Below are 13,093 nucleotides of genomic sequence, written 5' to 3'. Positions count from 1 at the left end.
TGAGGAAAACGGACGTCCCCATTTGATAACAGGTTTGTTCCAACTGGTAGAGACACCATCCCCTAACCGTCCGAGAATCGTTCTAGGCAGGCCATATTGGAGATTTAAAGTCGATATGTGCAATGCGCTTGCCTAGAAGGGTTCTTGAATCGAGGCAGCTTTCGACTGGGCTGGAATAAAGCAAATAATAGAGCTAGAAGGTGATAAAGCGCTGCTGAATAGAAAAACCCAGCTTTGGGCTGTTTTTGTTTAAAAAGTGCCCCTGTTGCTATGAGCAATTATTTCAGGTTGGGAATACTTTGATAAAACTGTATTACAAGGAAGTACAGTTAGTATCTTGCCGCAGTACTTTCTTGGCCTTTTTCCAGTAGCATTGACGTTAAGCAATCGTTCTTTTTCCAGGTTTCTTGGTGGAGTAATAACACTATGTTAACTGATGAAACTCAATACTTCCCAGATCGTGCCAAATCTCAAAGTGTTCTTAGGATAGAAAAATTAACCAGGTAGGTAATATATATATAATTTAATTATATCTGAAAATAAGTTAGGAATCGGTACTTCTAACTGAATGAAATCAACGGCAACAATCAATCATGGGGTAAAGTTTTGATTTGCTCGTTTATTACGGCGTTGTGATTAATTAAGGTCTATTTTTAAAACATTTAGAACGGAGCGAGTTTCTTAGAACCACTGGGACACGTCAATTGATTACTGCAATACCATTGAAATTACTGCAATTCCCCCTGAGAGGCAAAAATTCCTGTTGTCTTTTATTTTGAATTCGTTATTTAAATAAAATTTTAAAATTTATTGCGAGCGTATTTCAAAGCTTTTATTGAAGGTGACAATTCCCAATTTTATTAATAATACTTCTTGCGGAAAGCGATGCAGACCAGGTGCAATTGGGCACGCGTTCCTTAGCCAGTTGGAAATTTAAAATGGGTTAAAATGCGACGCACACTCAACAATTTCCAGATCCCATTTGCTGGCAACCTACAGTTGCGAAGCAAACAACAGCAAACGTCAACCACCATTGGTCGTGCGGATTGCCATAGATATGTACCTGAGACCGCTAGAGGTCACGCTAATAGGAAACAACCCACAGCTGAGTGCTGGGAAGAAGTATAACATCACCTGTGAGACCAAAGGATCTAGACCGCCCGCGACGATCACGTGGTGGAAGGTACGTTTTTTTTACAACTTTTCCATTATTCCGTTTTATTAAATTTATTTTTTTTTTTTTGTCGCTTTTTGATAAATCGAATCTGTACGACGAGTAGAAGTCTTGAAGGGATCGCAGGCTAAGTTGAATTCTGCGGACTGGCAAGAAAAACACGTCAAATTATTTAGAGAAATATCTTGCGAGAATAAGATGTAGCTTTGCGACATGTTCGCATTCGTACAAAAATAAATCATTGACTGTTATTGCAGCTTTTCGAAATGGAGTTTACGAGTAATATTTGCAAGACATATTGACATTCGAATGCCGTTGAAATTGGAGTTTGTGATTGCTTTGCATTGTTCAAAGACGTTAAGATATTTTCGGAAATATACGAAAAATTTATAGTTTTAACGTGAGCAACTTTTATTATGGAACGTTTACGTGGCTAAGCGCTCGAATATATCCTTAATCTCTGGAATGGTCATAAGGTCTCCTTTTCAAAGCAGCGACTGGAATTTCGGTGGATTTTTTGGGGAGTGCCTCTTCTAGAGGGAAGTTCGGAAGCCCTTTTGGAAGGTAGAGAATATGTGAGGAGATCCGAATATTCTCAAGTGTTAGTCTGAAGTTCCGCAACAACTCGGGGTTGAGAAGACTTTTTGAAAATTGGGGTCCTGTCCAAATCCAATGCCTTTCTCAGCTTAACATCAGGTCATAAAGAACAAAGGAACAGTTGTAACTTTGAGATAGAATATTGTCCAAAGGTGCCTACCACTGCCTTAAAATATTTCGCTTAATCTTTTTCTTAAACTAAACAGTAGCTTCACGGATTAATAAATCATTTTACTGCTACAGCAAAGCAGTATTCGCCAAAACAATGTCTTTTCTGTATTGTTGTGCAGTGAACTAACGCGAGAAAAAGGAGCACGAGAAAGAACAGTTGTTAGGAATACAGTAAACATTTTTTGCGTTCTCGAACATTTATTTACTTTTTTACAAAACGGTTAAGATTAATACACTTGTTAATTGTTTTGTGCCCTTTAGAATTAGAGGCAACCAATAATATATCACCCTTTGTGGTCCTGCGAAACTCTTCAAGCAATTTGGAGAAAAAAATCGAAACCCTCATTGCGGGATATGTGCGATGGAAAGAATATTTTATGATGGGAAATCACGATTTGGAGAAATTTATGAAGACTAAACGATTGACGTTTTATTCATCACTATAATATAACATGCGACGTCATAATAACCGTGTTATTCACGCTGCAGCGTGCTAAAATGGTTAGTTCTGATGTATGCGCATCAAAAATCTATAAATGCAACTAGAAATCCGTGAATTGTAAGTATTTCCTATTTCAAATTAACTTATTCTATTGGACGGTTTGTCTGAAGTTTGAATAATTTAACGCAGACTAGATGTAAACTCAAATTAAAGTCTGCGGGCTCGAAAACTCTTCATTAAATCTGCTTGAAACTTTGAACATTAATTACTGAAAATTAATGAATGGCCAGTAGAAGGCTTTATTTCGAAGCCCTGAAATATTATTCACGCAAATTAGGTACATTATTTCAGATCTCATAATTTGTGTCCCACATCTGGTTACTTATCATTATTGCTTGTCCAATCGTCGCATGTGTGGGTTATCACGGGCGTAGGTGCAAAAACCCGATAAGGTTTTTTGTTAAAGATATTGTAGAATTATGCCTGAATTTTCGAGATTTTAGTCGGTTTCCGACGAGTTTTGTACTTCATTGCGCGACTCCTCCAAAATGTCACTACTCTTACCGTTTTTAAGATTCATGCGATGAGGCTCGAATTGGCACAAGATTTAAGATTTTTCACTGTTGCGCCATTTTATTATTAGCTTTCCATTTTAAAATGGTCTGTATCGTTTCCCTTTTAAATGGTCAAGCAAATACCATTTTGGTTTCGACGTTTTTGTTGTTTGATTGCCCATTAGAGCGGGCGCTTGTTAATTCGCATTGATTTTCCTATCTAAAATCTGATGCTATGGTTTCAATCGAATGACGATGTATGAATTCTATTTAGATTAATCTGCGTAAAGGTCCTTGCGCAACGTTATTTAATAAGTTTTTCTCGAATTTACCGGATTTGCCTTACACATCGTTAACAATTCGAGCAAACATTGCCGTACATGTCGGGATTAATACAGATAAAACTTTGACTTTAAAACCTCGGATTTATCGAATTGGGAAGCAGCTTTTATAGACAATTGAGTGTCTGCTTTCCTTCCTCCGTAATATACTTCGGGGATCTCTCGACAAAAGAGCTAAAATTGCACTTGGACTGTTTCCGTTGCCTGACAATTTTCTCAAAAACGAGCACAAACATAAAGAAATTTAATTCGAAATGGCACTAGCAGCACATGTGTTCGGAAATCCTCAGTTGGGGAATATAACGGTGCCGAATTTAATTTATATTCCGGAATTTAATATAAACGCGGGTGTCGAATAGGACCCAACAAGTAAGGAAGGGCATTTTGCCTCCATAAGATTGTAAATCCGATCGAATGGATTTTATCACAAAAGTGTTAAGCTGATATTTTAAAGCGAACGCTCTCGGCAATGTGGCAGAGGAATGAAAATTAAAAGTGTATGGCACGAGGTGCAGTAAAGAATATAAAAGCAAAATACTACCCATCAGGTGAATTGGAATATATTTTCTATAGAACCTCCACGTACGCCCCACAAAGAGCAATCACATGCGTTGGCAGATTTATACGGATACTTTCGTAATGCAGTGCCTTGAATGTTATTTCGATTTATGCCCTACTAGAATTCCATTTTATGGAGGATATTTATAGGACTAGTGGCCACAACTTCAAATAGAATAGCTTTTAGTACACTCGCATTATTTATTATCTACTGCACCCCATTCCAGTCATATTAGGATCACTAAAAATTGATTAAATCTCTTACCATATAACGGATTTCGAGTCGGCACCTTCGGCAAACTGATTACTCAGGACGTATCGTAAATTTAAACGACACTGTTCCTCGATACTAAAGTAAGATTTAATTCCCCTAAAAGCCACTTCTTAAAGGAAACGGTTCAACAAACTAATGGCATTGAAAGGCAAGGTAAAAATAATTGCAAACTAGGAGTTTTCGTTTTTATTACATCTTGCAAGGTAGTTAATCGAAAACATTTCAATACGGGCCTGTCGGCAAGAGAAGTTTTTTCAATCATACAATGAAATGCACTCCGACGCTGGTTGGCTGGTAACCTACGTTGACACCGACATCAGCGTACAGTCCAGGGACGTACTACGAATAATTGATCCTCGAGCGGAGATTTCTAAATCATCCTGGAAATACAGCTGCTGGTTCACGTATTTTACTAGTATGCACACACTTCATGGGGCTTCAGAAGCGGGATATTGTGATGATTTATCACGGCGTCTTTTTACTAAGTTCCCTTAATTTCCTTACAGACTAAATTTTTAACGCGGTTCCAGCTGCAGTGAATGACTAAGAATTTCCCAAGAATTGGACAACATATTCGTAACTGGATCTCAAGCTTCAATTATCCGGAAACTTTTAAAGATCTTTATTGTTATATTCTCGGAATATTAATGAGAATTTAATTATGCACTTTATCTCTTGTTCCAGAAATACTCCGTTGATAGAGGTTTAATGATATTGGTCTTTCACTCGGCAGTGTGCTAATTTCCAATTATAATACCAATTTGATGTGTGAATTTGATTTTGGCTTTAACTGTGGATCATTGCAGAGAGATAAATGGTCGGAAGTCTGGATTTCATTTAAACTAGACTGGTTTGTCACCAAGGATTTGGGGGGCGCAATTCAAGATGAAAATAAGCGTGGAGGAAACAAGAAAATCGACAAAAAGACGAACGTGGCCCTTGGCAAATTATCAGGCGTGGCCGTACTCATCAGACCGTTTATCATATGGGAATCGATCAATCCTGTTAATTTGGAAAGGAGCAGTTCCATATTCTGTCCATTGTCTTATTTTCTGCAAGTTTATTGTCATTCTGAATATACCGCGTGACATAGAGAAGAGAACACTCCGTAAAAAGGGTTTTATCTAAATAATTTTTACGCTAAAACAAACACTCAATTGAAAAATTGAACAAATTTCATTGATAAAAACTAAAAAACACATATATTAATTTGTCGGTTTTCCGCGGTGTCTTATACGTTCCTCTGTACACGTCTATGCATGAATCTAATGAGGTTATTGATACCCTCTAGGGGATTCCATTTCAGGCTAATTGGACAGCATGACATAGCGCCGCTAGAGTTCGTGGGGGATGGGGCAAATTGTGCAACTTTCTATCTGCAATATCCCATTCATGTTCAATCGGTGAAAGGTCTGGAGATCGAGGTGGCCAAGGTGGCAAGTTGATTGAATTTTGATGAAAGAAACCCATAGTCACTCTAGCCACGTGCGGTCGTCCATTGTCTTGCTGGAAAACTGGATTAATGAGTACTTCCAGATAAGGCACGAGATAAGGTTCCAGGACTTCTTCGATGTAGTGTTGGGCTGTCATACCGCCAGTATTAAAAAGTAAAGGTGATCTGCTAGCACATGCAATAGCACCCCAAATTATTACCCCAACAATCTGAGGGACACGCCATTGTATTGTAAACTGAGAATTCCGTCTGTTATCACGTCTACTTCTTATTCTTGCCCGACCATCATGCATACCCAAACGGAATCCGGGTGCGTCACTAAACACAATATATTATTCCATTACAGATTCCAATGTGTCCGTTCTCTGTGCCACCACAGTCGATTTTGACGATGGTTTAAGATGACGGGTGACACAAGATGAAGACGACAGGAAATCAATCCAAAACTTCTTATCCGGGAATAAATGGTTCGAGTCCCAATCGGCCTTCTATACTCAGTAAACCACTAATCCGCCAGCATCCCTGACAAGAGGAACTTATCTCTTCGGGCTTTAATCCGAAGGCGATGATCTTGGCGTTCTATAGTTCTTCGCGATCGTCCATTGGCTCTCCTTCTGCCCGTTTGCTCTTGTTGGAACCATGCCTGACAACATCTCCCTATGGTGTTTACAGTACGGTTCAATCTAGTAGCGATTTCCCTAAATGACCGACCAGTTTCTCGTAAACCCATAAATTCGACCACTCAATCTCATTCAATTGATGAAAATTTCGCTGCATCCTCCGTCTATGCATATCTGATTAATCTAAAAGCACTTTCCACGCTCACTATCCACCAATAAATGACATTTTGCAGTCATATTGTTGATATTTTGTTGCAATTTTTATAGTAAGAAAAAACTAGCATTTTCGTTAACTCGTTAATATATTGGCAAATATGGCGGAAAATTTGATCGTTTTTGATGTTCCCGTATACAAATGTGCGCACCAAAAATTATTTAAATAAAACGATTTCTACGGAATGTTCTCTTTTCTACGTCACGCAGTATGGAAGCCTCTGGAACTAGCGTTTTCCGTCCACTATGGGGAAACGTGATATTCATATTTGATGTGTGCACAGTCCTTTTGTTCGTTTGACAGGTTTGCGTTGACTAACAGCAATTACGTTTATAGCGAATTTGAAGCTAAAATAAACGTCAGCAAGTTAGCTACATCTCAATCGATCAAATTTAACAAGACAGCGCAGTCCCATCAGACCTCTAACTTGCTTCGCTGCATTTCATTTAGTTTGGACTTCTCCAAGTTTCAGCGACATCCTCTGATTCAACCCGATTTGGTGCAATTATCTTAGATGCCACTTAGTTTTCTTGGAAGCTGTTCCCTCTTTGAATTTATCGTGTAAATCTTAGAATAGCGATTAATGGTTTGTTTTAATTTCATTTGCGAGGACTGAGACCTTCAGTTTCTAGACAATTAGTTATCTATTCGATATTAAGGGACATTTCTATTCCAAACGCCAGCTAAAGCGAGCATAGATTTCCCTAATGATGTTCTTATAATGGATTATAAAGGGAGGGAACACTTGTTAATGTCCTGAGTGTCCGGATAATAAGGGACGGCGGCTGTATCGGGAACCACTCATCACAAATTATTGAGTGGAGTTTATGTTAAACCGATTGTTAGAAGCTCAGAAAAAAATCACGTTCTGTCGCGGCTGCTAGGGGGGTTCATCAAAGGCACAATAAACCGTCTACCATTCACCGAAAATTTCGCTTAAGGTTTTCCACCCTGTATGAGCCATATGGTCGAATACCTTTAACTGTTATTGTTGACTATAAAGAGAATTCGACTTCGCAACTCCGCCCTCCTTTTGCGATAATTTCCATACCGCATTCCAGATTCCTTTATGCTTTCTTGCCCGGATCTACATCGATGCCACAGTTGAATTTAAATTTTTTCCCCCATAAATGAGAATAATTTATGATTTGTCGTACAGGGTGGCCTCCCATTAAACAGGACGATTTTTGATCGGAAAATTGATAACCGGTGGAATGGCCACAGAACAGATTTGCTCACAAATTACAGAAAGAACTTGCTGGAACTGTTAAAATACGCTATAAAACTTTTTAATTTCCGCGGTTTAAAATCGTCGTGTAAAGAAGTCCCGGAAGAACGAATTACAATAAATCACTCTTTTGCCGTTATCAGACCTTTTAACCGCTCAAGGTCCGCACTTTGGGTCTTTGGCGAATTCTAGTACTGGAAAATTAGGGTCGAATATTAAATTTAGGCTTATGTCGAACGATTTATAAAACTTTCCGGGACATTGAGTTTCTGGTATTAAAATAGCCACAGCTGACGGTACAGTTTACGATTTGTTAGGGTTTAATAATTTTCACCTAAAGTAACACGAAATTGCTATTACGACTGAACGTAAACCCGTATAGAAAAATCGAACGACGAGGGAAGAGATATTTATTTGAATGATCGGGTCCCATGGAAGGTTTGGGTCTGGCCAAAATGGTATTGTAGCACTTTCAGGTAGTTTCGTCCGTAATATGATATTTTAGTTAGACGCAAAGTGTCGGGGCCATGTACAGAATGAAAATAGCCGATTTAACAAAATAGGATGTATATTTCCTTAAACGCAGTAAAAAATGACTTAAAAACCTAGCAACAACGTATTTACAAATTACATCACAAAGACACAAGACTGATACACCGTTTGTTGATGAGTGAGACATGACGTAATGAAAATGAGAATTATGAAGAATAGGGAACACTTAATAATACATCTATTAAACTAGAAAGCCTCACCTAGAACAATCATTCAAGTAACCTATGACACTGGATAACAAATTACTTTCGAGCGAGTCAGTCTGGGAATTAAAACAGGCCTTTAGTGACCATGACCACTTAATGACCGTGACCACCGCCTCCGTGCTGAAAGACGTGCTTGTACACTGGCACATGTACTGGATAAGGTTTCTTGATATATTCTACGTGATGCTTTTCAATCTCAATTTTGACCGGTTTAGGGACATACACGGGCACTAGTTTCTCGACAGTAATTGGAACTCTCTTTTCAATTTCCTGTGGCACCAGTTTGTAGATTGGGACAGCAATTGGTTGTGGAACAGGTACTTGAACACCATACGGTTGGGGAACGCCAACTTTTATTACTTGTGGGTGTGGGACTCCAACTGGATGTGGGACGGGGTAGCTGATTTTCTTAACAATTGGTACCGGGTAGTGCTCTTCTTTTACGATTTCTTTTGTTGGGATGTGTTGGTGTTCGATTTGGACTTGGGGCTGATGGTCGAAGCCTTCGGCGCCCCCGTCCTGGCCGTGAATACCAAGAGGTTGCCAACCGTGTCCGCCATCATCTCCACCTGATTCCACCCCATAACCTAGCAGAAGAACAAATTAGCTTCAGTTGGTACTTCTTATCTTTTTAATTCTCTTACTCCCTTCTCCTCCTGAATATCCTCCGTACCCGCCATCGCCACCGCCTTCATGTCCAGACAAATCGTTGCCACCATGGTCTTCCAGGAGCGATCCATGGGCGCTTCCAAATGCTAGGACATAGAGGACGACTAAACACTGAAATAAAACGTAGATTCGTTTCATTGCCTAACATTTGGTATTTTTATCAATAAAGTTCAGCTAGCGACACGATGAATCTGGACTGGTGGCACTTCGGCCGAGCATAGCTTACGCGTTGCTGGTGTAATCGGGCATAGTTAATTTGCCAGGATATATTTTATGAGGAAATGAATGATAATTTAGGATTGTAAATACGTTGAACTGTTAAACAATGCTTTCAGTCACTTTTACCTCGAGCTAGTGGTCACTTTTACTTTCATCGGGAAAAACACAACGAATGAGAGCAAATTCATTTTAATACGAATGAATACACGATGTTTTCAAAGCCATAATTAGATCGTTACGCTCGCCGCCTTTCCCCCATGTAACAGTTGAAATCATCTTATATTCGGAGAAAGTTTTGATCAGAGAACGGATGACTTAAAGGTACGTTTCCAAAGTTAATTATCTCGATTTCTTGTTTGTTTCCTTAATTCTTCACTTTCCCACACCATCAACTACTAAAGAAGTTAACGACATGTTAATGACCTTGCTAAATGCCATCGAGCTTAGTGCGCTCACGATTAATTCATAACAGATTATCCCGAAAAAATTTCATCCGTTTAATGATCGGCTAATCAGAAATTAAACGATCAACGGCCGTATTTAACATTCTGCCATGAATTGCTATCAAAAAGGGCGCGTGCAAACTGTATGGTTATTTTAATCTTTGACCTAGCTTTTGATTCAGATCTAGTTTGATCGGAATGCGTGAAACCGCCGGATAGATAAATGTCAAATATTTGACATAGATATATAGTAAATTAATTTTACTTATCACGAAAACGGTTTAGAATTCGAGAATAAATCAGTTCGATTTGAAGCCTTAATAATGGCATTATGAGGGCTAATGGATACTTCTATTTAGAGCCTCCATAGAATTATTTTAATTAAGATCAGAAATCCAGATATCTGTTTATGTTCCCGTAATATGTTCCCATTCGCAAACATCTTTTTTACGGGACAATGTGCTCCTACTTCGAGAGCAGCAGTTCGAGTTTTTCGGAAGGTTTTTGTGAGGACAAATGAAATAAGAAATGTTTAGGGTTTGGGAACTTTTGTGAAGGCCAAGATTACATCGATTGGAAGGACATAATGTGGCAAACGTTTTAGAATACTGCGAAATGGACTTAGCCCAGAATGAGCACGGAGCGCGTACCCCCCTACGGCATGAATAATGCGTCCCCGAAGGGCGCTTTTTGGATCAAATCTTGGAGGTTAATATAGAGTCTGTATCAAAATTTGACGTCAAAGCACCCGGAAAATAAAAGATATTTAAATTGTGGAAAATCCTAATAGCGTACTTGACAAAAACATACCGGCAACATGAAACGGGAGGCAATATTGTAAAATGTTTCTTGAGAAAACTGTTTTACATAACTGTTTTCTTACAAGTTACAACAACTGTTATGCGGTATTTTGCTATTCTCTTTCACGTCTTTCCAATTTGCTCGGGATGGCACAGCTTTTGAACAAGAAAACCTTCCGGTTTACTTTGTGCAAATAATTTCAAGTGGCAATTTTATTTGAGTTTAATTATGAAGCAAATTTTTTCGTAGTGCTCACTGAGATCCGGCAAAATATTAGGAACCGGAATAGATAATAGACTTTGTGCCCCTTCGGAAGCGACTCACGGATTTCGCCTGAACTAGCTCCTTTAGCAACTCGAGTTTCCACTAAAAAAAAAAAAAATTAAACAAATTCATTGTTTGTTTCGTTTCATGCAACGTTGGAGATTTCTTTTTCAGTCTCGGCCTCTATCGTTACTAAGTTTCTTAAAAGAGTTTACACTTGAAAATTTCCAGTAAAAAGGTGCGAACCTTCGCGATTCGCGTGAAGACTGCCTCGGCAAGTTGCTTTGCAATTCTTTCATCTCACGAAAAACTCAAAATTCGAGAATGTTTCAAATATCCGAAGGAACAAACTTAAAATCTTCGCCGTGTAACTCTTAATTCGTTTGCCGGTTAAAAGACTGAAGTTTGCAGCTCAAAAAGCCGGAATAACTTCATATAAACTTCTGGAATTTATCTTCCGTAAGCAAGCCAGCATTCCGGCGATTTTTAACAAACTAAATATCAAAAATACGAAATAATTGCCGGGGAAATCATCAGTTGTTTCATGTGAAATTCACTGACTTCAAACTTGGTCGTGAGTCCCGCAAGAAATTCGAAATACCTCGGCGGGAGTGTCTTTGATACTTCTTTATTCTCTTTTTCAGTTTCACGGCCCTTTTTTAAAGGCCAAAGGAATTATATTACGCTTAGGCATTTTCATAAATATCAGCCTCGGTGGGTGGGCCCTAAAAATGCCCATGTAAAGTGCACGCCTGCCAAAAAACTATTAGGGCCTCAACAGAAAAGTACTTTATGCGGCAATGTCGGGGCGTGCAAATCGCCCTCATTACCAACACACTTTATGTGAATAGAATAAGCAAGAAGTATTAAGCCACAGATCGATTAACGGCAACGCATTTTATAAAGTTATTTCGGGGTGTGCGAACTCTTATGCGAAGAAATCATGCAACGATTTTCTACCGGGTGAACAATAATAACGAACATCGAAAAAATATTCTCGCAAATGCTTCGCGACCATCTCACCAACAAACTCACAAAAAAATTAATTCTCGTAAATTACTAAGCACGTTGTGATTCGCCCCAGCCCCGATCGACGTTGCAGCCCATACATACGAATATCACTATCAAAAACTGTCTGTTTCAAGGAAATAAACCTCACAAAACACACTTACAGTGAATCGGTTCATTTTCTGTATACGTTGAAAAGCCAAACCAAAACTGATGATGTGATTGTAATTTTGCAGCTTCTTATAGTATCGGAATTAGTAAGGCGTGACTAGCTTGTGAAAGGCTTTCTTTCTTGTTTTCTTTCATATTCCGGTTTCCTATTCGGAGGATTAGATGGATATCGTGCGTCGAATGGCCCGTCTCAAGAAATATGTTCATTTGCTCGATGAAGTAACTGGTATGTATAGTTATTGTTAAAAAAAAGTCCGTTCATCTCAATTAGCAAGCTGGAGCCCATCGGATTGCGCTATCTGGTAATGCAATAGGCAAATTCGTGATAATTGTGATAAATTTAACTGAGGAAAAGTCGGTAATTTATGGTAATAATTCAGCCATTTAGATATGTCAAATGACTATGATCGGGGATCTTCGACGATTTATGAATTTATTATTCGCGTATTATGAGGTGCACGCATAGATTCAGCTCATCTCAGTGCACCCTCAATGTTTAAAGTTCCATTCGCCTCACATAAGGCATCACTCATATACGACTGATGCAATAAATATCTATTTTCCAATATGTGAGTTGCATCTTGAACCGCCTGCCTATCTGCTTGACTACTTATCATTTTATGACATTCCAAAGTAAATCCGCGTTGCTGCAAGGAAACGAATGAGTGTTGATGTATTTTCATATAAAACGAAATTCTATTGATTCTGATCGTTCAGAAATATACGGAGAGACGTATGGGTTGTCCCAGATTTTAATAAACAATAGGTGGTCGGAAAACTGATGAAGCTATGAATCTTTTCCTTTTAAAGGATACACCCGTGTATTGTGTACGAGTGAAGTCGGGATCGGATGACTTGTAATTTTTCTCAAATGGAACAATGAGGGAATTTACAGCGGACACTTTTCATGTTACGTGTCGAATTGGTGACCGGTCACTAATGGAACGGCGACTTTAAGAATCCGAAACCGATGCACCAAACGCGACCGTTGCTTTATGTCGTGGCATGTTCCCGCATGCAAATGGATTATTTCATGGATTCATCGTGCATGTAAAGTTAACCGTCTTTTCACGCCTTGCACGTCCCTGGGTTACTGTCTAATTTTCTTGCGTTTAAACGAAATGGTAAATAACG

The 13,093-nt window shown here is 38.8% G+C and overlaps 2 protein-coding genes across 4 annotated transcripts in view; one reads left to right on the top strand and one right to left on the bottom strand.

Annotated features, from left to right (window-relative positions):
- Positions 1-13,093, top strand: part of LOC136348698 (nephrin-like) — a 157,200-nt gene that overhangs the window by 99,963 nt on the left and 44,144 nt on the right. For all 3 annotated transcript variants that reach the window (XR_010733711.1, XM_066299773.1, XM_066299774.1), the window contains exons 4-5: positions 403-503; positions 976-1,183. Coding sequence is in view for 2 of the 3 variants with exons in the window: in XM_066299773.1 (XP_066155870.1) it covers positions 403-503; positions 976-1,183 (309 nt within the window). In the remaining variant the exon portion in view is untranslated. The remainder of the gene's footprint in view (positions 1-402; positions 504-975; positions 1,184-13,093) is intronic.
- LOC136348702 (mantle protein-like) lies at positions 8,177-12,080 on the bottom strand. Its single transcript, XM_066299781.1, has 3 exons — positions 11,953-12,080; positions 9,029-9,164; positions 8,177-8,971 (listed from the first exon to the last, which is right to left on the bottom strand). The coding sequence occupies exons 1-3, from the start codon at positions 11,965-11,967 to the stop codon at positions 8,478-8,480; spliced, it is 645 nt and encodes a 214-aa protein (XP_066155878.1). The 5' UTR covers positions 11,968-12,080; the 3' UTR covers positions 8,177-8,477.

The sequence above is a fragment of the Euwallacea fornicatus genome, chromosome 34 (genome assembly GCF_040115645.1).
Source record: "Euwallacea fornicatus isolate EFF26 chromosome 34, ASM4011564v1, whole genome shotgun sequence".
In the NCBI taxonomy this organism is placed as follows: Eukaryota; Metazoa; Arthropoda; class Insecta; order Coleoptera; family Curculionidae; genus Euwallacea; species Euwallacea fornicatus.
Note: the sequence above shows the minus strand (reverse complement) of the source record. Positions and strands in the feature narration are given on the sequence as shown.